Below are 24,776 nucleotides of genomic sequence, written 5' to 3'. Positions count from 1 at the left end.
GTTTAATCTTTCACTTCACAAGGCCCTTAGCCCAGCTCTCAGTCTGGGCTGAGCAGAGGGAGCCAGCTTTGGGTGGGATGAATGAACTGGAAACAGCAGAGGAGAACAGCACAACTCATCCATACCCTCATTACAATACCTGTCTGTCCTGAACAGGGTATTTGAGGTGGTGTAAATGTACCAACATACAGAACCAGCTTGTGCATTGCCCAGAAACACCAGCTAGGGACCATTAAATACATGGCTTGGAATAAAGACACCAAAGAATTCATTTTAAAAATCTTTATGTGAATATAAAAGGATTTTTTCCAAAGAAAAAAATAAAACCAAAAGTTTAAAAATTAGTGCAATTTTTCCAGTTCTATGCAACACAGTGTTTACATTTGTTTTAAACAGAAGATGTAGACACCGATACACTGAAAACCTTAACTTAGGGGAAGGGGAAAAAGAAACAAGTAAGAAAATTATTGTACTAGACACTACCAACTCCTAAACAATTGTTTTCATTTTCTAATTTCTAAACTATGGCTACCTAAATAGAACATCAGTATTGCTTATATTACTTATTTCCAAGTAAGTGTATATCATAGAAAATAGAATACCCATATATATATATATATTTTAATGAACAAAAAATCAGGTGAAAATTTATTTTCAGTGAACATTTCTTAAACCACTATATAATAAGGTTGTTGCAAAAGAATCTTCTCAAAACTGCTGCCTGACCCATCTTGAGTAAAAGAACCTACTAGTCCATATTTTGTATTATTGCTATAAAACACTTCTCCTCCATAGTAATTAATCTTATATAAAAAATAATTCACAAATGATATGTCAATCAGAACATATGTTTTTGTTTCTTTGGATCTACATTACCCGTTTTACTGGAAACTGGCTAAATTCCTAATAATGCCATTTAACTTCAGCAGGGTTCAGTGGTTACAACTCATATTTTTTCACCTCATTTATTTTCACCTCATATATTCACCTCATATGAACTGTGCTGGTACAAATTCACCTTTCAAGAGAGCCAAGGGGCCTCTCTGTTCCTCCTGCCTCAGCTGTGGTGCATCAAAGGACATGGAGTGACAGGGCTCTGCTGCTGCATGCTGGACACAGCTCAGCTGTAACACAGCAGTGTTTTCAGCAGCTTTTTGCTTTGACATGGGGGAAGCAAACACTAAAATGATCCTGACCTAATGGTCCTTCCTGCACAAGCAGATGAGCTGAAGTGAATACAACACCATGGCTTATACTCCAGTATTTATTTCCACACATCAGTTCCTCGTTCACAGGACAGAACCCAGGTTTAACTAGTTGTATAAAAGCTGTTTTAAACAGGTTCTCAGTCCCAAAGAAACCCTTGAGTGATATTCACAGGCTTCACTCCTAACAGTTTGGAAAAGCCCCAAATAAGCAACATTTCATCCAATACCTGAAAACCAGATTCATTTTGGCAACCCCAACATGATTACTGGGGACAACTGTGCCCTGAAAAAGGCTGATCCCTGCCTGTAGATCAGGACTTAAATTCTTCCATCACTAGTCAGAAGACAAACTTCCAATTAAATGATAGGGAGGTTCTTAGTTATTTTTGGTCCCAGGGTCCGCAGTTTTGAGAAGTGTTAAGTCAAAGACATTTTGCTCCAAGTTTGTCACTATTCAGCACCTGACAGACGACTGACACAGCTCCACTACTGGGAGAAGTACAACAAATCAAGCCTACCAACTACATGAGTATTTGAAGGACATCCATGAAAGTTTCCATGCTGCAAAGAACGAGGGTTAAGAGACCCAGTCAACACCACCAGCAACAGCTCCACGTTTCACTAGGACACACCAAATACCAGACTTTAGGAATGGAAGCATCTTGCTAAGCCTTAATCTCCTGCTCCACTGCTCACCACCACCTCCCTCCCACCCACAGCACTGGCAAATTAAATATGCAACTGTACCTTAACAACACCAACTCCACTAACACCACTGCAGCAATAAAAGACCTCAAAACCCACGAGGTAGTCCAAAGAAGCATAGAGTCCTGAAGAACACCACCACAGACACTCTCCAACAGCCACATATCTGGCTCATGCCACACTGAGCACGAGCCTGGCTTTTAAACAATGCCTTGTGAAGGAGGAAATCTGTTGAATGCCAATTCATACATACAGCACTGTAAAACAACCACCACAACTAAGAAGCATCCCTAAGTAAGTTGTATCAAAAATGAATGCTTGCCTTTTCTCTGGCATGACATGCAATGCCCAATTAAAGATTTAAGATGTTGGGGAAGGATGAAATCAAAGGACAAGCTATAGTGAAGGGCAGGCAAAATGACACACTATCCAAATGTCACAATTCAAGACTTTAAAATTCTGTATAGCTGAACCCTGTTCTCAAATAAAAAATGCCCTTAATGGTAAGACAGGTGTGTTTTCATTCTCACAGGCAGCTGAATTTCATATGAGATGGTGGTCTGGTACAGCACCCTCAAATACTTAATTTAAGTGTATTAATTTCATTTTAAGGGCTGCTGCAATTTTCTTTTATTTAACTATTGGTATAACAAACTTTTTCTAGACCATTTGCAAAGAACAAACATTAACAGGTTTCCTAACATTACAATTCAAAACAAGAGTTAGACATTTGGGAAATAAAGTCACAAGTTTTGTGAAAGACAGCAACTTCCTGCACACAGATGTCAGGTAACAACCCCCATTTAATCTTCAATCAAACTATTACAGCTTATGCACTTTGCTCCCTGCCAACAAACAACCTCTGCTGCCAGTAGCTGCCACAGCCATCTCTCACTCCTCCACCTAGCACAGTTAGTTCAGAATAGCCAAGTGAAATTACATTTAAAAAAGAGGAAATGCAATTTCCATGCACAGGCTTGTATAAATAGGTTGAAATAAATGGGGCTCCTTCTCACCTAATCCCCTTTCTGCAGATAAATGCAGTATACCAATATGCCAGACTTTCAAAATATAGCCCAGACTTTTGAGTTACTGTAATAGCTTTTTTCTTACCCAGGAAAAGACAAGCTTTTTTGGCTTCAGTGAATTCAACATCTTAAAGACAGGTTTTCCTCAGTGCATATATGCACCAACTTAACCTTTGCTTTGTTTTTTAAATAAACTGAGAAATTCTGCTTCTCATAAAACAAATCCTGTCTTCTGTTACATAACAACTGGTACCACACCTTTATTTTCTTCTATAAATGCAAGTACTTTTTTGCTTTTAAAATTGTACTTTCTACTCTAAAAAAATCTTTTTTTAAAAGATGCTACCAATCCTTTAGATCTGTTTTCAGAAGAGCCCAGCAAAAATGCCCAATATTGCCAGTTTCCTGAAGTACACCTTTGCATAACATCTTCCCATTATAAAAGTCAACTTTCTAGCCCAAACCCACTTAAATAAAGTTTTAAATAGATAGTGCCAAATTTCATATTTACAATATAATCTGAAGGCAAATAGAAATCTTTCAAGTTGTGCTTGTACATGCTGCAGTTATTAAATCTACTTGGAAAACTACATGCTACCCTCTGGCTGATCACCTTAATCCCTTCCTGACAGGCTCTGATGTTGTCATTTGCAGCTGCCCAGCATTCTAACCTCCTCTTTCATCAAGTAGGTAAAGTGGAAAGGTATAAAACATTTAAGGACACTTTAGCATGTGAGTCTTCCTCATGTCCTCGTGTTTAATCAGATGTTGCACCTGGTACTTTAACAGTGAGGTTCCTCCTGGTGTTGGTGACGTGACGCTGCTGCGCCAGGAAGGAGCGGCCGGGCCCGGCCCCGCAGCCGCCGCTGCTGCCCACCAGCCTGGCTTCCATGCCCAGCTTCTGCAGGCTCAGGCTCTGCAAGAGTTAAACAACGACTTCAACAACAGCAAAAACAGAGGGAAAACAGTTACCCATCCTGCTCATGCTTTCTTAGTATGCACACAGAATTTCTTCTGCTGTATTTCTTAGGTTAGCTAAGATTTAACTGGTACGTGTAGCAAAAGATGTTTCAAAAAGTGGATTTTTGACCCACCTTGTTGTACCATGCAGTTACAATCAGCTTTTCCTCATAGTCACGTAGCTTGGCTATTTTGTATTCATTCTGCAAGGACAAATCTTAGTTAAACCACAAATTTTATCTGCATAAACTTGCTGCAGTTCACTGAGTGAAATAAACACAGGCAGCAGAAATGCTTCAATACACCAAATAACTACAAAGCCTAGAAGTATAAACAAAGATACTTCCATAAAAAACAGAGATAAATATCAGCCTGCTTTAAGAAGAGGCTAAACTACACAAGCTACAGTGAGAAACACAAACAGAATTTGGAAATGTACTCTGAGGGTTTGTGTGGGGAAGTGCACAAGAGGTCTGCTGTGTATCAGAAAACCTATAAATAATTTAGTAATTTTTCACCTGAAAAGAATGTACCTCCAGTGACTGGCTAATTGCTATTATATAATATACTTCCCTTGTACTCATACATAAAAGAAATGTGAGGCCACAGCATGTACAGTCAGACCTATCAGCCTACTGCATCATGCTGAGGAGTTCCTATTTGCTCAGGAAACTATTCCAAATAGTCCTGTCAACATTGCTGTGAAACTCAATGCACTTCCCCAATCTTTTCTGATGTTTGGACTATTGTCAACAATCCTTTCAGAATTTCAGCCAGGCAGATTTTACTGAATTACTAGGAAACAACATCTTGAATGAGTAATATCAGAAACAGATTATATTAAAAGTTATTTTTAAAAATATGTAAGATTTTTACCTCTAGTGCTTCAATTCTTTTGTCTTTTTCCAGTATCTGTTTTCTGAGCAACATAATTTCTGCTGATGCTGGATTTAGCTTGGGGTCTAAGGTTTTTATCACCTGGACAAGGCAAAACAAGAGCATTGCAAGTCAGTTTGATTCTCAACAGGTCTGCATTTCACCTGCTCAAAGGAGGAATGTGAGAACAGGCTGGGCACTGGTCAGGCTGTTACTGTGTACAAGAGACCACAGGTACAAAGGAATCCTTACTGCACCTCATGCTCAGCCTAAACCCTGTTTATTCTCTCAGACTTAATGGACTGCAGTTGAACAATCTGACTAAAAATGCAATTTTCAGCTACTGCTTTTAATTGGGAGGTGGGGACACACACACTCAATCTGTTTAACAATTTATGAGGGAGGAATGCATATGCTCAGAAACATGCCACTCACATTCCTTGCTTTTTCAAGGTACATTTTATATCTTTCTTCCATTGCTTTCATATCCTCATCTTTTTTTCGTAAAGCGGCTTCCAGCTCTCCAATCTTCTGGGCTGTTTACAGAAATTATCAACAAAGACACACAAAATAAAAACAGACATGGTACTTTCAGGGCTTCTGTGTTCTTTTAATTTCACCATCCCTCAAACAGAGAGCAATGTAGAAGCTAGAAGTTTAAGTTTAGAAGGTTTAAGTTCTTATTTTTGTTTCAGCTGTCCCACCTGACCCTGAAATCCCATTTTGCAGAGCACTGTTCAACAAACCTCATCCCCCCCAGGATCCTCTCCCTGCCCACCACCACACACAAAACCCCTCCAGACCCCCCAGTTCAGATTAAAAGCTAAGCTGCAGCAGAAAGCCTCATCCAGACAACTATCCCATAATCCAGTGGCTATGGGAATCATTTCAGGAGAAACTTAACACAGTCTTATTAAACAAATACAAAAAAAAAACAAAACCCAAACCACAAAACAACTCACGGTTCTGACTGTCATCAGGCTGGAGCTCTGCAAGATCAGCCTCCTTCTTCTGTAACTCATCATGAACCTCGTTCAACTTTTCCCTGTGAATGAAAAGTTGGGCTAAGGATTAAGCTCACAAATAATTTCAGGTTTAACAGCTGGAAGCTTAAACTTCACAACAGAAGTATTTAAATAAGTATTTTAAGCTCTAGCACTTCTTCAGGGTTTGAATAGAAATATTAATATCATAAAAGTTGTCACTTCTGAGTTGATCCTCCTTTAGTTAAAACTAGGAAAATTAACAATTAAGCCCCTCCAGCATCATCTTAGGAAGAATTACATCTGCTGAAAGGACTGGAAATATTTCAGAGGAGTAGAATACACTTTGAGTGATGGTTTTAGCAGTGTGTTATAGAATCAGAACCGTTAAAATGCTGGTGGTGATGACGAGACAGTGAAGTGGTACTGGTACTACAAGATCATCATGGTCAGAGTAAACAAAACAAAACTATGACACCAATATTTAACTCTATGCAAACTCTCAAATCAGTGGCTTAGAAAAACAAGACATCTCTACCAAGATTTAAGCAGTTCCTGTGCTCTATTTAGTATAAATAAGCTATTGTGGATGCATGTGCCTTACTTACATGTGTGCTGCCAATTTCTGCTTCAGGTTGCTGGACTGTGAAAGGAGAGAGTTAAAATTCAGTTGTATTTCAGTATTTCATACCATGCAACATTCACGGACTCTTACAAATCAGCCAAGAATACTTAGCACAACTAAATAAGCCAAAGCAAATAAATCCATTGAATGATAAAACCAGAGACTTTGGAAGTAAAGTAGAAGGGTTACAGTTCCATAGAAGGAATCACAAGGAGCTTTTCAAGTGAACTGCAGTTGATATGGAGGTATTCCTCAGATACACTGAAAAATAACACGCTGGAGGACTTTAAACAAAACTGGCAAAATGTTTCACTTACTCCTTCAGTCTTGGATCCCTGCTCCTGTAAAGTCTTTTGCAGATCTTCAATCTGCTGCTGTAATCCTCCAATACGCTCCTCATTGAGCCTTTTAGGAAGAAAACTCAGTTATTGCCCATCTAAAGAAATAGTTCACAGACAGATTTTTCTGTTTCATTAGTTTTTCATAGGGTCTACCCAGCATGACTTAAGCCACAAATAAACTGATTTCAAATGCTTTTAGGGTGACTGGAACTTCTGCTGAAACAAACACACAGAGCTTTACTGAACATTTTATAATGAAATTCCTATTGTCACATTAAGTTGTGAGAAAACGTAACTATCAAAAGTTTTCCTATTCTAGTAAAATTTTTTATCATTCATTGATAGAAAATCCACGGTCTAACAGTCTGAAGTTCTAGAAATAGAGGACACATCCATTCTTGGTCTACCAAGAATAATTCAGATTGAAGGAGAGTGTCCTGTAAGCAGCACTTCCTTCAGGGTATGGTACACACAGAACGACCACATTTAAACCACTTTCCTTCTTCCTTGCTTCATAATCCTTCATTTCTGGTGAAAGAAAAGGTTCCTGCACTACAGATGTAATGTACAAGTCACCCTAAAAACTCCAGAGATCATTTTTGCTGTATTTGAAGGTGCAGTTTGCCCCATCACCTTTTCTCAGTTTCCAGCTCGTTCACTGTCCGGTGCTTCTGCTCCAGCTCTTCCTGGAGCTCAGCAATCCGTTCATTTTCTGATCCCTCCTGTTTCAGCAGGAGCATCTTATTTTCATGCTGCAGCCGAATGAACATTTCCCTAAAGCAAAAACAAAAAAAAAGTCACTGTTAATTAAGAAGGTGACTAGAGAAACAGTCCTGTTCACTCCCCCAACATTAAAGTGAGCCAGGCAAGTCGTACTTGATAATGTAATTGGGGTAACAAAGCAATTTGTTATTAAAAGGTAACTTAAAATGTTGGAAAACTTTAAGATATATGAGCAGAATTTTAAATTGTCACTCCAAACCCAGATTTATACACAGCAATCTGTTATGGTTTTAAGAAAAAAATCAAAGTAATTTTAGCATGGGGAAATAATTATTAACACTATGTGGTGGCAAAGCAAGGTGTGGGATAAAGAATCACATTGATGTAAACACTGAACTTTCACAGAGACATTTTCATGCCCCACCTATGAACATCCCAAACAACTTCAGCCTTTGGGTCTCACCTATATTCCACTGGCAGAATTTCAGCAGCAAGATTCTCATGGCTTTTTTCACCTGAAATCACATGAGGGGTTTAATTCAGCACACTTAAAGAAACCTGTAAACCAAATAAAAGAGTCTCTGAAGATAAAGCAGTACCTGTTTGACTCAGGTGATCCTGCTGCATCTGTGCACACCGGAGCTCCTCATTTGTCTCTCTTAATGCATCACACTGCACTATCAGTCTCTAAAAAGACACATTTGAGATGGAATTAGGTCAGGCTGCACCACTTCTAACACCAAATAACATTAATCAGAAGTAATAATGACACGTGCACATTTTAGGCTGGTCCTGATGATCTTGGAGATCTTTCCCAACCTTCATGATTCGATAATTCTATATTTTGTTTTATATGTGAATGCACACACACAGGGCGCTAAACTTCATTTTTATGGAACCTTACTTCCAGGAAGGTTCTCCTCAAGCAGAGGATCTGAGAGAGATCTAGGTGCTCAAATAAACTCTTAAAGGGACTTACCTCTTTTTCTTTCATTAAAGCTTCATATTTTTCTTCGAGTCGCTTAATTTCAAATGCCAGCTTATCAGCTCTTTTGGATTCTTCAGACAGTTTGTTATGAAGCTCCTGGACCTTTTCATAAAAGCATTATTTAGCACAGGAATGTTGCAAGAGGCTACTTTAAAAAGCTACATTAAAACAATCCTTCCTGCCCAATTCAGCCAAAATAAAACAGTTGGCTCCTCAAGCTTAAGGCAGCAGAGATGGGATGGGGGCCTCTGTGTTTTGGGAGGTTATATTGATTTTTTTCTTTTTTTATTTAACTCTTTCTTAATTCCTACTGAAATTAAAATAAAACTTGTAATTTTCATGAAGAATAGTAAGAATATGAGAGTATAAGAATATAGTGACAGGACAGGGGGAACGGGTTCAAATTGAAAGAGAACAGGTTTACATCAGGTATTAAGAAAAAATTCTTTACTGTGAGGGTGGTGGGACCCTGGCACAGATTTCAAAGGGAAGTTGTGGGTGTCCCATCCCTGGAAGTGTTCAAGCTCAGGCTGGATGGGCTTGGAGCAATCTGGGACAGTGGAAGGTGTCTCTGCCCATGGCAGTGGAATGAGATCATCTTCAAGGTCACCTTCCAAGCCAAACCATTCTATGATTCCATACAAATGATCTCAGTAACAGCTGACAACCTCTCCCAGGCACACAAATTACCTCAGTCAGAGTGAAGAAGAAAAGCCTGCAGACTATGGACTCTCACATCAGTTGAGAGGGCAACTACAGTTAAGCTTGCAAGTTTAACAAACGGGGAAAAGCCCAGAAGGGAACCACAGGGTACGAAGGAGTTTTCACAACTCAGAAATTCCAGAAGGACAATGCAGGGTTGTTAAGGTGTTCCCAGCTAGCTGGGGAAAAAGGAGCCTTTCAAACACAAGTGCAGCACTACCTGTTTCTTGTAGGTTTCCAGCTGGGCCCGTGCTGCGTTGGCTTTCCTGAGCTCGTCCTCCAGACTGACGGTGTTGTGCATGTACATCATGTTGGTCTCCTGCAGGGACTTGACCTGCCTGCGGAAATCGTTCAGGTCCTGCAGCTTCTTCCGATACACTTCCACTGTCGACTCCAGCTTGCTTGCCTTGTCTGCAGTGGCCCTGGAGGTATCAACAGCAACCACAAGGAAATGGTACAAAACTCAAACCCTGCTGACACACTGTTTTCAAAGAGAGATGTGACACGCTTAGCAGCAGTTACGTTTCACCGCTTTATTTTTAAAAGTATAATTGACACAAACTTGCTTGGAAAAACTGAAATCAGCCAGCCTTCAAGTGAGACTGACAGACACATGCCAGAAATATGAGCAAGGGTTAGTGGGTCAAATATCCCTGAGGAATTCTGTGGCACCACAGCATCCTGTGCTACACAGTCACCTCAAAATACTGGTACCTGGTATGATCTCCCTGGGGGATTATTCAGAATTAGAACATAACTGCTCTGTGAGAATGATCACTGGCAGATACACCCAAGAACTGTCAGTTGATCACTAAAAAAATCTACATGGTAAGAAAACATTGGGACCATACTTTTAAAAATTAATTTTAATATTTGTGTTTATTATCTGCATTCATCTCCCGCCAGAAGCTGGTACAAGAAAATAATGGAAAAAATCTACAGCTAGGATTTGTTTCAGATGTTATTTAAGAACCACTAAGTTAAACACCTGAAACCACTTTTCTTTCCATGTTTTATTCATATTATTTTATGAATAGCAGATCCGCTTTCACAATACAATTTATTTTGGATATTTCTTGGGTGGTCTGGTATTTAATATAGTTTACACAAGCTGGAATGTTACATTATATTCTCATGGAAGTTACTGTGTGTTTCATCTTCATTTTGCTAATGATCTCACTAACCTAAATCTGGCCTAGAATGCTGACACCAGAAGTTAGGTTAAAATTCTAGCTGTACATATGCTTTTGTACATGAGAACTTCCACTTTCTGTCCCATACAAAGAAGCTTAAGTTCCATAGTCATTAATTCTGCTCCACAGACAAATTCCATGTGTCATCCTTGTCAAACAATGGAGCCTCTCCCTGAAAGGCTGCACTTCACCTCTGCTTAGCCAAAGAGCTCATTCAGGTAAGATCTGCAGAAATTACACCTCAAATAAATCCTATCCTTAAATACAAATCCTTGGATTTAGCCATTAAATCCTAATGTGTGTGTGTGTGAAGCTCTCTCTGCTACATACCTAAGAATGTCATTTTCATCTTTCAAGGCTCTTGATTCTTCTGCCAGAGAGGTCAGTTCATTGTTTCTATGTTGCAGCTCAATCAATTGCTTTTCTAGATCTTCACAATGGACACGATAATCATCTTTTGCTGCTTCAAGCCTACCAGATCAAAACCAGTACTTGTATTAGGAACTCATCACTATTGCACAGTTTCTTTAGTATTAGAATTACTAAAAAGAAACAAGATACAAGGAAAACTACAGATTTAAGTAGCAGGGAAAATGTTACAATAAACATGGAACATTTTGTTGTCTACCTGTTAAATCATAATGCATTGTACACTGCAAATTTATCACATCAGTATCAAGGAATCACATGAAAAGTGATTTTGTTTCCCAATATGGATCACAGAGAGAGACCAAAGAAAGAAATAAATCAGTTCAGTAGAGAGACATGGTAGCATTGGGGAGTTTAGCTTTTGATTTGTTTACACACAAATCAGCACTCATTTTTTTGCCTTCCATCACATTCTTTCCTTTTTTTAAGTATTAGAGGGCTATTCCAACTATAAACTGGTACTTTATACAACAAGTAACAGATTCTTTTTCTTTTTAAATGTAAGGATTGCCTTTAAAATATGCTTAGACAGCACTAGACAGCTTTTAATGCAAAAGAAATTGAGATGGAAAAGCCTCAAAGAGTACCAGAAATTTGCAGAGTGCATTAGACAAGTGAGAGATTTTGGGGGAAAATAATTTCATACCTGAAGTTTTCTTCTTGCAATTGTTCCAGCTGCAACTGTGCACTAAAATACTTTTTTGCAACCATGGTATTTGGATCATCAAGAGAGTCGTCTAATTGCTCTAGTCTGTCATTCATAATCTCATTTTCTGACATCAAGCTGTTTTTCTCATCCTGGAGGGCAGCCACCTAGCACAGATAAAACAGCATGACCACTGAGAGACCTGTCCAAAGAACTGAAGCAAGACAGCAATACATCACCAAATTAGTTTATGAAAAAGGCTGAGCGTTTAGAAGTTTTAGAATGTAGTTTACAGAGCACACTGGAGCATACAGATGCTTTAGTGTATGACAGTTATGAAGCACTAAAGGAAAAGTCCCTCTAAATAAAAAGACGAATTTCTGTAACTGAAACCACGGTAAAAAGGCAGACAAAGTGATATGGAGAGAAACTGCTACTTCCATTAAAAACACCATGGACGCCGTACAAAAAACTCCGAGTGCTGCTGCAACAAGTGTCCATCTTGCCTGTAGTTGACAACCAGAAGCAGCAGGGCATGGCCAGCAGCCCAGGCTGCCGTGCTGAGCGGGGATGGCTGAGGGAAGCGGGGTGGGCCGAAGCGCACACACACGGACAGCCTGGCCAGCCTGGGGGAGCATGCAGCCCTGGCAGCACACACACGGCTACCCGGTGTCACAGCTAAGCACAGGGGCTACAGCACTGCACTGACAGCAGCCAGCCTCACAGCCACAAGGATTAAGAGGATAGAACCTTTCAAGTTTGTCTAGTGAAAGCTGCTGTGTTAATTTTAACGTCCTGTCAAACATAGGAGCACGCAGCATGTGTTAGTCGACTGCATTGAAACAGGGACAATATGGTTTTTTGGGTTATGTTTTCCTGAATTATAAAGTAAACCTACCTTTCTTATACTCTTGGAAAATATCAAGGAAGACTGAGACCTTACAAGTGAATTTATTAAGAATTAGTTTAAATGAGAAGCGTCAAGTCAATATTACGGCTTCAAATAAAGAAAATAAAATAAAACATATGATGATGACATTATTAAACAGATATAATCTACAGTACGCGATATTAAGAAACAATTTGTTTGTGATCACAATTTGAAAAACTATCAGGCAAACAGATGTAAAAGTCAGAGTAACTAATCTGCCACTTCCTGAGGTGCTTGGCTTTCTAGGTTCACTCCTTTTTATGTACCAGATGTCATTTACTATTTACATGCACACAAACACCTGTGAGTAGGGAGCACATCTGAGCCTTGCTCAGCCTCCTGTTCAAGGATCAGCCACTCCTTAAGCATGCACAACATATGGACTTTCAGAATAACCCTGAAACATCACTCATCTCAGACTTAAAAAAACCCTAAAGATCATACTATGATACACAACTCAGAGCAAGTTTTACATCTTTTCTCAGTTGCTTTCTGGTAGCTTTCTCTTCTTTTTTAATTATTTCAGTGTAGCAGAAATGGTGTCAAAGTCAACAGAAATTATGAAGAGAGGTTTTAAAGACACATCACGGTATTACAGAGCTGTGTTGTCATTAACTCATCAGTTTATATTCAGTATCTTTCCCTTGAACACCTTTCACCTGTCCCATGCCATGTTATGAGCAACTGGCTCTGCATCATCTATGATTAATTAATAGAGAATTCTGGAAGAAAGGCCAGGGAGAACAGGAGAACACCTGGGACTTCTCCTGCAGATTCTTCTCACAAGCATTTTTACACCCCTGCTTTCACTAGGAAGCCTTACAACTGCCTCAAGAAAAAAAGAAAATTAAATATCAACTCAGTTATAGCAGTAGCTTCCTGGGCATGGCAAGGAGCTCTGAGCTGCTTTAGACACAAGTATTCTGCTTTTACAGTTGTCTTTGTCAGCAAGAAATGTAAAAGTGGCCTCTGCTTTTGTGGGTGCTCATTTCCAGAGGCTCTCACAGCCAGTACAGCCCTCTGGCTCCTACAAGAAGATGCCACCCCAATGTTCTCTTTGTGCAGAGCCAAATCTGACATGAATTGCCTTCCCAGATAAAACTCTTTCTATTTTCAGATTAAGAGATGGGCTAATAAGTGATTTTTTCTTTAAAGTGTTGATTGAAATGCAAATTTCTCTTTATTGTCATGAAGTCCTCTTTCCTTTCTCTCAAGAGTGACTTGATTAACTGCTATATCCATTAAAAACAAAAATAGGCCTATTATTAGTGTTGCTTGAAAATGTCAGCAAGGATCTATTAGTTTTCATTATTTTTATCCCGAAATCTCCTCCATGTTGCAATTGTGTATGAGAAAAAGTTAGCAAGTTTTAGATGAATTACAAATTTTTGTCCTTCATCAACTCCTATTGAAACAGCATGATTTTCCTATGATTAAATCTAATTACTGTTTAGGACATGAACTGGATTTTTTGGACACAGTACAAAAGACCAGAGGAATAAGAATGAAAAGGGCAATTTTTAAAACCATGATAAGGTTGGTTTAATACTACCTGCTACTAATGGTAAACATTAACCTGAGACAAAGAACCTTTGAGATAAGCTGGCACAGGGCCTCAGCTTACACTTCCATCAGAAAACTCTTTCCAGTAATTGCATTTTGGATCCCAGAATAATTTCTTTTCCCCCACAAGCAGTTACAAATTCTCACAAAAATTTAAATGCAAAATGCACTTTGCCCTTAAAAATTTCTGCATCTTAATAGCAGCACTACTACATATTAAAGAAACAAACAACTGACTGTTTCTTACCTGCAAATCCAGCTCTTGACATCTTTGTGCCAATTCCTCTTTTTCTGCTCGTGCTTCCTGAAGGTCTTCCAAGGCTTTTTTAAGCTTTCAAAAACAAGGCAGTCAATCACTATGGCCCATATTCAAAGTACTCAGTTACAGCTTCTAAAACGCCTCAATTGCTTACACCCATTGTTTAAGTTGGCTGTTGGGTGCACACACTGCTAGATCAGAATCCCTGCTCATTTCACCTGCCTGATTATCACACTTAGAAATTAAATTACTGAAACACAACAACTTAGACTAAAGGCATAACAAAACACAGGAACGTGCTGCCACCATTTTCATATGCCTTTAAAGAAAAGTTCATTTTATGTGCAACACCTTGTAGTGTTCAGATTATCAGGAATTTACACAACCCCTTTAAAATAACCTGAAGTACTCAGCCTGACAATGCTGATGGTGCACCCCTACCCCTCCCTGAATGTAGGTTTGCACTGACCAGTTTCACCCCATGTAGTCACTGTGGGTTTTTAAAGAAGCTATAGAATAACACTGAAATTTTCAGTTAATTAGCACTGAAAACCAGCATTTCTTCATTTAAGGGATGGCCAGATACCAACTTACAGCTCAGGCTTGATCTACAATAGCAGCACAGATCAGGCAATTACCTGCTGTTCCACTTCACTTGATGCATCACATGGAGAAGCACTTGTTACCTCCTTGCTCATGAGCTACAGAGAGAGGCCACAGGAAAAAAGGTTAAATTAGAGGTTACAGATCTGTGAGTTCACTGTCTACTGAGTACCAACTGTATTTTCCATTGTGTTATTGCATCCCTTCAATATACCAAAACAGATTAATAACGCTCCTCCTCATCTCATGGCTGATAAAAGATTTTAACAGATCTACACTAAGATGATTTTTTTACCTCCTTCCTCTCAAAATTAATCAAGTTTGCAGTAACATTGTATTGGATGAATGTGTGATGTGTTGAAGGTATTGCCAGCCCCTAGTCAGTGAAACTGGAATGAACCAAAAGACAGGATTTCACTCCACTGATTTAACAGTTTTCACATTTCTTTGTGTCCCATTAATTGCCACTAAACAAACAAAGAGAACATTACTTCTCAGATACAAAGATGTACAGTGTGTATTTACCAACAATTAAAGGGCTTTAATCCTCTCAGAAATTACTGAATTATTTCTAGACCTTCTTCTAGAAAGTTTACTTAGTCAGAAGACAACAAACACAAGCTTTATGGATTTACTTCTACCAACAGGACAAGTACAACTTTAAAGACTATACAGACAATTTAAATCTAAGTTATAAAGCTTATTACCAACTCCACTGTTACCTTGATGAGGGTGCAATTACACACCACCTTCTCTTCACAATCAGTGTTTAGTTTTTGCCTCTCTCCACACTCTGCTTCAAAGTCCTGAAGCTCTCAAAAGCCAGTGACTGCAGAGCTAAGCTGTGAGCTGGATCACTAAGATGATCCAACCAAGAACAAATTAAGACAGGAGGAGGAGCACACCGTGACAGAAATAGAAGAGATGCAGCTGCAAGCTTCTAAGTCACAGTCTGGAATGGTCTGTCAGAACAATGCAACCTCACAAACACAATCAGCTTAACTCTGGGACCAAGACTACAGCACTGGAGACAATTTCAGAATCCAACTCCAGTATAATCAGTGGTTGGCAACTGTATACATTTCTTGTGTGGAACAAAAAAACTTAAAGCATTTGTTGTATGTTTGGGCACCACGAGTCTAAAACCAAAACCTTTTGGCTGGGATTAAGGTCTCTTGGTCCCAAACCTCCCAAATAATTTCAGAAAGTACTTATACTCCTCCCTGACCTTTGCTTGGATGAAAAAATTCTCAAAGGTCAACAAAAAGGTTTTTGGACTATTCAACTGACAGCATCAGGATATGAACTGTTACCTACCTCTTGAATGGCTGTCATGACAACGTGCTGAACAGACTCCTCAAGGGTCATGATATTCTGTATGTGCTCTGTGAAAAAGGATTTGCAGTGACTCATGACAATGGTCACCTCAATGGTTTGAGTAAAATGATAAACTGTGTTTGCTGAAAGATCCAGAAAAATCTATTATCCATAAAGCTCCCTCAAAACAAGTAGTGGTCTCTTTATACAGAGAAGTACCATTAACCACCATCATTATTTTCCAGTAATATGGCAGATAAGCACAAAAGATTATAAACTCTTAACTGGACAAATCTAAACTCTGCCTAAGGAGAGATGCCAATAGAACATGGAGGATTAGTTCTGGTAACGAGAGAGAAAACAACCAACTCAGTCTTGAGCCTCTGCAGGCAGAGAAACAGTTTCTAATTTAAGGACTTAATTTAATTTTGCTATATTTGCATTTGAATAGGTCTTGGTACATATTTTAACAATATGAATAAACCATACACGTTTCAGACTCTATTTTTAAACCTACTCTGAACAAAGTTTTGAGTTTTATTCACAGACATTTCCCAGGGAATTTCTGCTTTTAAGTGAACTCCAGCTTCAGAGCAGCCATTCAGCAAATTAACAATGTTGATGGATAAGAAAGAGAAGTTTCTACATCTTTTCCACCTTAACTATCACCTGAAGCAATCTGCTGTTTGCTGAGCAGGTTAAGGTAGTGCCTACCTTGTTTCTTCTCACAGTTGACTGCACAACCCAAAATAAGCTGCAGGAGCCTGCCCAGTTCAGTGGGATCTGAATTCTCAGATATCCGGGTCAAGTCTGGAATAAGCTCTTCTGCAATCTGCTGACCCAGGAACTGAAAAAAATGTAATATTATAAGAAAAAGTAGACTCTCACTTTTGTACAACATGAAAATCTGGTATCATGCAGGAAATCTGGGCTCAATGAGCTAGCCAGAGAAAATGCCCTAGAAGTTTGTTATCAGGTTTAGTTCTGAGCACTTCTACAAGAAAAAGTAACAATAGTAAAAGTTATGGGGACAGTTCTCATATATGAGAGAATTCATATATTTCACCAACATAATAGAAAAAGGAATTAATAACACTTCCAGATGGAGTTGCTTCCAAATCCTTCAAAAAGCTTCTCATAACCTTAAAGAAGTTCTGCTTCTGGGCCTGCCAGAGATCCTCAGAACTGGCAGCACATCAGGGCCTGGCTCTTGGTGTCACAGCTCAGCCCAGCAGGACCAGGAAGCCACAACAACATCTGGCAAGTTTTTCTAAACCATACCCATTACATAACTGTAATCACATCAATACAAAATTCAGCAATTTTTTTAAACTCAAAATACAGCAGCCTTTTATGGCTACTGTACTCATCCCTGCATAAGACAGAACAAACTAATACTGTCCAGGAGGATTCCTACCTTGGCTCCCAGCTTCCCACTGTATATCATAAAACCTACACTGGGGTTGCTGAGTCTGTTCTGTTGTGTACAAAAGGATTAAAACTTCTCTAGACAAGAGCAAACATGAACACACACACAAAAGTCAACAGGATTCTGCAGCTCAGTCCTTTCAGCATTCACCTGGGCAGAGACATGGCTCCCAGTTCATACTCCAAGAGCCTCATCTAAAACACACCTGCTCAAACTAATTTCATATTCACTCAGACCTCCCACTTAATAGATAATTATCATACATCTGCTGCCTAAAAGGTCCTCAGAACAAATTACAGCTTTTTTTCTACTTGGCTAAGTCAAGGGGAGCAATAATCATTGTGTTTAATGATGAGAACAACAACAGTAAATTGTTTTTTCCATACCTCATGATAGTAGTCCATAATTCCTTGCAGTATCTTCTTCAAATTACTGGACTAGTTGTTGTACATGAAAGACAAGGTTATAATTTTATTAAAAATGTTGCTTCTCATTAAATCAAATAATAATTTCTAATAAAATTGGTTACAAGGCAGTGCTATGAAAGGACATAGGAAGAGAAATATCACAGCAGAAAATCCTCATCCAGCAATGCTGGAAGGCTCTTAAACAGACAATTCAAGCTCATTTAAAATATCCTTGAAAAGCTTGAGCTTAATTCTCTAGGTTTTGGACTGCCAGATCTCAGGACAGGCACAACATCCAACCCCACAAACTGCATTATCTTCAGTTTTAAATACCTTTATTCTCCAGTTGTCACCAACATCTTCTTTGATGCGACTGAGCCAAGATGCATCAAACCAGGCGACATCTCTGAAATAAATTGAAATGATTAATCAATGAGCACAGACTTAAATAAAATAAATAAGACAGCAAATTCCCAGCATTTAAATCATCTGATGCTGAACTCCAGTGTCTAACAAGGCATGAATTCCTGGAAATTGCAATGTAAACTTATATCACAGGAGATTTCCATGCTGCTGGCTGCATTAAGGCACATTCCAGGGCTGGGAGGATTTCTCTGTGTGCCTGAGCCAGCTATGGATGGAGCACAGGGATGTGGAGGCCTTTGTCATGCTGAATTTTTATACCTGATAAAGTAACCATAATGAGCTTTTTTTTGATTAGGGCTGACATTATGTTTGGTACCTATTTCTCTAGGCTGGATTAACTAATGTTCACTCCAATTTGTCAAAGGCACGTGTTAAGGAAACCCTTTAAACTACTGGCATTTTGTATATTTTGTATGTCTCTGGTTCCCCTGGGCAGAAGGGGATTCAGTTTGCCAGCATAAACAAGGATAAATTGCTGAGGGAGGGGTTACACACGCTCAGCTGCCAAGCAGCACAATCACAGCATATTTAACAATATTTAACTTTGACAGTGCACTGTTTATTCACTGGTCTCAAAGCACCTAATAAAGGACAATCATTATCCCCACTTGCACAAGAACCAGCTTGGTGATAGCAAGTTTGCCCAAAGCATGTGGCTGCCTAATACCCCAAACACATAGGAAGCAACCCCTCAGCAAACCCTAAATCAATTTTTGCCATGTCCAGAAAAAGGGCGAGCTGTCTTTAAAAAGTACATTTAAAATCTTTACAGACAGACAGAAGGGTTTCTGAGCTCATTTTTTTGGGGTGAGGGGTGGGGTGGATTGTGATGGTGTTGAAGTAATTTCTTAGTAATTACAAAATGATACTTTGAACCTGAGGTGGTAATGCAGACTTCTCTTCAATTACCTGGGCCAACAATAACAATAAAATTGCAGTGATGACTTGTCATACGATACTATTTCAAAACAAGACTTGGATTACAACCCTCTATGCAAATTTCAAAACTAGTGTATCACTCAGACTACCAATCTTCATCACATCAATAAAACAGCTATTCAAAAGCAAAATAATTCCTAGTAATTGCAATTGAAGTTTTACAGTTCTTGTCTTCCACACGAATAGTAAGTTGTCATTTAAAACCTAGAACGTCAATCTAAATAAATTGAGCAACCTCAGGAAGAAAAGAACACAAAGCTCTGCCTTTGAATCTTTAGTTTCTCATTCCAAAAGGGAACACATTGCCTGAAGCATGGAAATAGTGCTGATGGGAAAAGTGAAGAAGATAATGTCATCCTTGCCCAATTACCCCCAAGTATGAATTTAACACTGCAGTATTTGTACATCTTCTCACCACCTTTTCCACCATGTCATGAATCAGCCATTACATCATCCCCAAAACAGCAATACAAAGGCATAACCTATCTTCTGTTATAAACTGTCCACTCTGAATTTCTGCCTACTTTAAAAGCAACTATGTCTGTCAAACACAAAAACCTCAGGCAATTGAATCCCTCTTCCTCCAGCTGAAGAATCAACTTACATTTGGTGAAGCACCTGAGCCATGGCAACCCCGTTAGTCAAGTCCTGGACATCCCTGCAGGGTGCAGCTGTATTGAATGTCTGGAGCTAAAACAGGGAAAAACACTGGGGTTTAGTTCAGCAAACAATAAATTAGCTGCTATCTTCCTTCTCCCCTTTCAAGCACAACCATGTAGCAAGATGTCTTGCTTGAAATCCTTTTTGAACCACACAGACTTGAAGCCAACCCAATTTTCTCAAGTTGTGACTGTTATGACTGGTGGCTTAAAAAGTTGGTAGGAACACCCACACTCTGTTTTTTCATCCTAGGCCTTCTCTTGCAAAGCAGATTATGTAAAGATAGCTTGGGAGACTAAAGTCATATTTATCCAGCCTTTGAATTATGTTGTAGTGCTCAGTTCTGGACATAACTACCCAAACAAACAAACAGCATCACAATAAGGTTATCAGGAAGTTAATAGGGGAAAAAAATTCCAGTCTTTTACTACAAGAACTTAGAAATAGGATGGGATTACCTCAATGTTAAAATGTTTCTCTGTTTTAAATACTGTGGGATGTTTTTCAAAGTATCCCCAAGCTTATAGACAACATTTTGACAGAATTAGCTGCATATTTAGAATTGTAATATTTTATTCTTCCAAAGACAATCAACTCAGAACTAATTATTCTAGATGAGAGAGCCATTTCCATACACAGGTGAGTTCATCACAGTTACTCAGGAAAATAAGAGCCTTCTTTACCACAATAAACAAAACAGAAAGGTTATTATTAGTACTAAATTAGTACTAATTAGTACTAAAGACAGAATAAATGGGAGCAAGTATGAATCCTTATAAACCCTGTCCACTGCAGAAACTGACTTCTTAAACTCTTTGCACTTACAATGTCCTAAATTACCTGTCCCTCTGCAAGAGGGCTTTCCCAAACATCGTGTGCAGCACAAGCTTCTTCAGAATGACCTTGTGTTTGGGAAATGGAGCTGCTGGGACCAGAGTGATGAAAAAGCAGCTTTCAGCTGGGAGAATCTGAGACAGTTTTTGTCCACTCTGTGTTTATAAAGAGTGACCATAATTCTGAATACTTGTTTTCTTCCTTCAAGAAGAATCCAATCAATCCAAGAGAAAAATAGGCAGAGCAAGGGGATTTTTTTAATTTAAAAAGTGGGTTTAAATCCTGTCTTACAGGAAGTGAGAAGTCAGTAATCCCTCGTAGGTTACATAAAAGATTAAGTGGAACAGCACAGCCCAAAGCTGCTATGCCTGACAGCACTGGCTTCTACTACTCCAGCAGCCTCAGCACAAGCACAGGCATGCAAGTTTACATTCCAGGCTGGGCTTCCCAAATCCAGAGTTTTATGGCACAATGTTGTGGTGCTGCCACCTGGACATGCCCCTCATAAAGCAAGGAAATTGCCCTGCACAGGTGCAACCCTTTCACCTGAGCCTGTTAGGGCAGACAAACAAGGCCTTAGAAAACCCTGAGATGCAACACTGCTTTATGCGTGATCTCCCAGAATAGAAACAGCTAATTAAAATTAAGTAAAAAGCAGAACTGACAGTCTAGGTTTCTCTATGTATTTAAAAGTTGCATGAGGACCTAGAAATAATAAGAGAGTAGAAATATTAATTATGGGTTCTCCAAACCTCATGCCAGCCCAATCATTTCAATCAAAATGGATTTTCACTGCTCTTGCAAAACTAATATAAGTGGCAGGCGTGGGGAGGAGGCTGGGAAAAGAAGCCACAGACTTCAGGACCGCAGCAACGCTCTTTCTTCCCTCATTTATTTTCAGTTTTACAAAATATAACTCCAAGGATAGGCTGCTACTCACACTGAAAACCTTTTTGTGAATCCCACCTCAAATGCACTCTGCCACTTGCTGCTGTAAGTTCTTCTCTCAGACACAGAGCTGTAATGCTCCCAATATACATCTGAAAAGGTAATTTTGTAGCTCTACCACCAAACATTTGCAGATGAAACATGAGTGTAAATAAAGAGTGCCCAGCAGAAATCAGCCCATCCACCTGGGAAGGTGTGCCCTCAGCTTCCCCAACAATGAGTTACTCCATTTCACACCCAGATTATTCACACAAGGCACAGAGGTTTTACAGAGTAATCAAAGAGATTTTAAAATAAAAATAAACATTCCCATGCTGAAACCAAGTATATTAATAGAATAAGTCAGTCATTGGACAGAATGAACATTACCAGTGGTGCCAGGGCCAAGCAGTGCATTCATAGTGGAAAATGCTTCCAATTTAAGATGCAGCCATACCTCCAGACCCTGCTTTGGAGGCTAAGGCAGTACAGCACTGAACAACATCCAATTAACTTTTCCTCTACACAGAGAAAAAATAACTAACTTAGAAAATTGTTTCTGCTGCAGCTTGTGAGTTCCACCATAGCAGATATTACCTAAGTCAATTTTTTATGGATACTCATAAACATTACCCCTATAATTCAGTTTAGCTGCTTTATGTTTTTCCTGTAAAATCCTCAGAACTTTAAATTCAGTGACACCTGGGCTATAGAAACAACAGGAAACATTTTTATTTGAATCTTCTCTTTCTTCTCTGGATGCAGCATGTTTTCTAATATCACATTTGGTAAAATAAAATTAGGAAAATGCCACATCTGGCAGCAAAATACAGAGAATCATAAGCATCTGTTTGCTATATTAATGAGTAAATAAACTGAGAAACCATTAGAAGCAGAGAGTTACAGAACCCTTTTCTCTCCAAACACAGAGCACTCCATCCCCCTCTCCTCACATCACTTTTCTCCCTATTATTCACACTGAAGTTCAAATTGTGAAAGGATGTTTCAAACACATCCAAGTGTTAGGAATCAGTTTCTAAGTTGCAAACTAGGCCTGAGAAATAGGGTGCTAAATCTAAAAAAATGCAGCTTCTGAGTGCTGTACAGAAAACCCGAACACAGGGTTGGGTCTTCCTTTACACTGACACAATTGTTCACTTTAAGGCCAGTTAAGGTTCCATTAAGATTCATGACGTGATTACAGCTGTGAGCATACCAAAAATGACAATTAGGATAGCAATATTTAAAGCAGGAATTGTGAAAAATAAAAGAATTCAGCACTGCTAACAGGATTTTTGTGAAAGAGCTCAGGATTGCAGTGATATTTTTTTTTGCCATTGAATCACGATGGAGTTATTCTCACCTGACTACTGAGGGGAAAAGTTAAAGAGCCCCAAAAAAGAGAAAGATTAAATAACAAAAGATATCCAACATAAGGCCACCAAAATTCTAGAGAGCAACAAAACCTTGGGAGAATACAGTGTCACTAAAAGGAAAATGGAAGGAGGAAAAAGAAAGGAAGAAATTGTTTTTCAGTGATTTATAACAGACTTGAACTCATCAACACTTCTGTACTGCCATGCAGAAACCAAGAACACTTACTCAGGCTGCTGCTCCTGTTACTTTTACCAGTTTCATTCCTGGATTTCTACAATGCCTCTAAAACACTCCCTTCTCTCCATGATTTACACTTCAGAGGCAAAACTCCTGCTATTTCTACAGAAACCCTTCACACAGGTAACTGTGACCTTCCCTGCCAAGATTTCATGCAGAAGTTCTATTTTATAGAGCTCCCTGTCACCGAAAGTACTGCACCTGCAAAACCAGAGTTACAGAGAAGGTCACAGAAGCTTGGAGAGAAAGATAAAGAGGAAGTAAGAGTAACTGGGGAATTTAACAAATATGTTTGTACTCGGTGACCTAAAAGTCTTTTCCGACCTAAATAATTCCGCAGTTCCAAACAGGTGCCTCTGGCACAGGTAACATCACACACCCAGGTGTGGCGTGCCTGACTAATAAACGCTTTAACCAGCCGGTATGAAAATACTCTGAGGTTTCTACGCCTGTCAATTTAAATTAATTCCATTTATTTATTAATAGTGTTAATTGCCGAGCAGTTTCCACACTGAAGCCACCGCTGGAGAGCCGCACTTGGGCCCACGGGATATTCCGACCGCCACATCCACACCTCGAGGGTGCCGCGGGAACATTTGCTGGCTGTGAGCAGCGCGTCCCAGGCAGCCCCGCTGCCGCGGCCGTGCCCGACCCACCCGCAGCTCCTGCTCCGCGGGCGGGGACCGAGGGAGGGGTGGCCGGAGGGACGGGGGGATGGATGGAGGGAAAAACCCCCGCCGCTGGCGCCTCCTCGCTGCCCTCGTGGGTCCCCAGAGGCGGCAGAACCCCCGCGCCACTCACCCAGAGGATGAGGCTGTCGCAGAGCAGCGGGTCCGCCGGTTTCGCCTCCATGGCGGCGGTGGCTGCCGCGTCCCCCCCGCCCTCAAGCCGCCCCCGCTCCGGCGGCTCCGGCCGCGGCTCCGCTCCGCCCGCGCGTCCCCGAGGGGGCGGGGCCGCCGCCAGCGCCGACCACTCAGCGCCCGCCCCTGACCTGAGAGGCCGGAAGTGACAGCACCTCTGACCAATCAGAACGGAGAAGGGGTGCGCTCGCGCCAATCACGGTGAGACCCGTTGGAGGCGGGGGTTGCCCTGACGGCCGCGCCGCCTCCGTGAGGGGGCGAGTCGGGATCGTGTCACCCGCCCCGGGCTGACGCGTGGGCCAAATGCGATCGTGTCACCCGCCCGGAGTGACCTTCTGGGCTGAGAGTGGCCCCGCGTTCCCCCCGCACGGCCCGAGAGGCGCCGCTCCGTCCCAACATGGCGGTGCCGCCGCTTCATAGCCCGCCCCGGCTGTCAGCGCAGCCGTGGGCACGGACGGGCCGGGGAGGTCACGGATGAGGAGCTGTTGGCGTGGTGCAGAATTACCTGTGCTTAAGGTGTAGGTTGGTCAGTGTACCCGTACCTGCCACAGACACTGCTTTCAGAGCAGGGTAAAGAATTGCTTAAAAATTAGTTAAATT

The 24,776-nt window shown here is 40.3% G+C and overlaps 1 protein-coding gene across 1 annotated transcript; it reads right to left on the bottom strand.

Moving 5' to 3' along the window:
• Nucleotides 1-267: 267 nt before the first annotated feature.
• HOOK1 (hook microtubule tethering protein 1) lies at nucleotides 268-24,195 on the bottom strand. The gene is made up of 22 exons (XM_036388033.1): nucleotides 24,118-24,195; nucleotides 19,886-19,971; nucleotides 18,250-18,322; nucleotides 17,896-17,946; nucleotides 16,795-16,927; nucleotides 16,081-16,148; nucleotides 14,799-14,861; nucleotides 14,149-14,232; nucleotides 11,408-11,574; nucleotides 10,663-10,803; nucleotides 9,360-9,561; nucleotides 8,429-8,539; nucleotides 8,049-8,136; nucleotides 7,913-7,964; nucleotides 7,360-7,500; nucleotides 6,703-6,790; nucleotides 6,369-6,403; nucleotides 5,740-5,822; nucleotides 5,213-5,313; nucleotides 4,778-4,879; nucleotides 4,036-4,104; nucleotides 268-3,857 (listed from the first exon to the last, which is right to left on the bottom strand). The coding sequence occupies exons 1-22, from the start codon at nucleotides 24,166-24,168 to the stop codon at nucleotides 3,699-3,701; spliced, it is 2,148 nt and encodes a 715-aa protein (XP_036243926.1). The 5' UTR covers nucleotides 24,169-24,195; the 3' UTR covers nucleotides 268-3,698.
• Nucleotides 24,196-24,776: the final 581 nt, after the last annotated feature.

This window comes from Molothrus ater, chromosome 9, assembly GCF_012460135.2.
Source record: "Molothrus ater isolate BHLD 08-10-18 breed brown headed cowbird chromosome 9, BPBGC_Mater_1.1, whole genome shotgun sequence".
NCBI lineage: Eukaryota > Metazoa > Chordata > Aves > Passeriformes > Icteridae > Molothrus > Molothrus ater.
The sequence above is the reverse complement of the archived record's forward strand: the minus strand, read 5'-3'. Positions and strand labels throughout refer to the sequence as shown.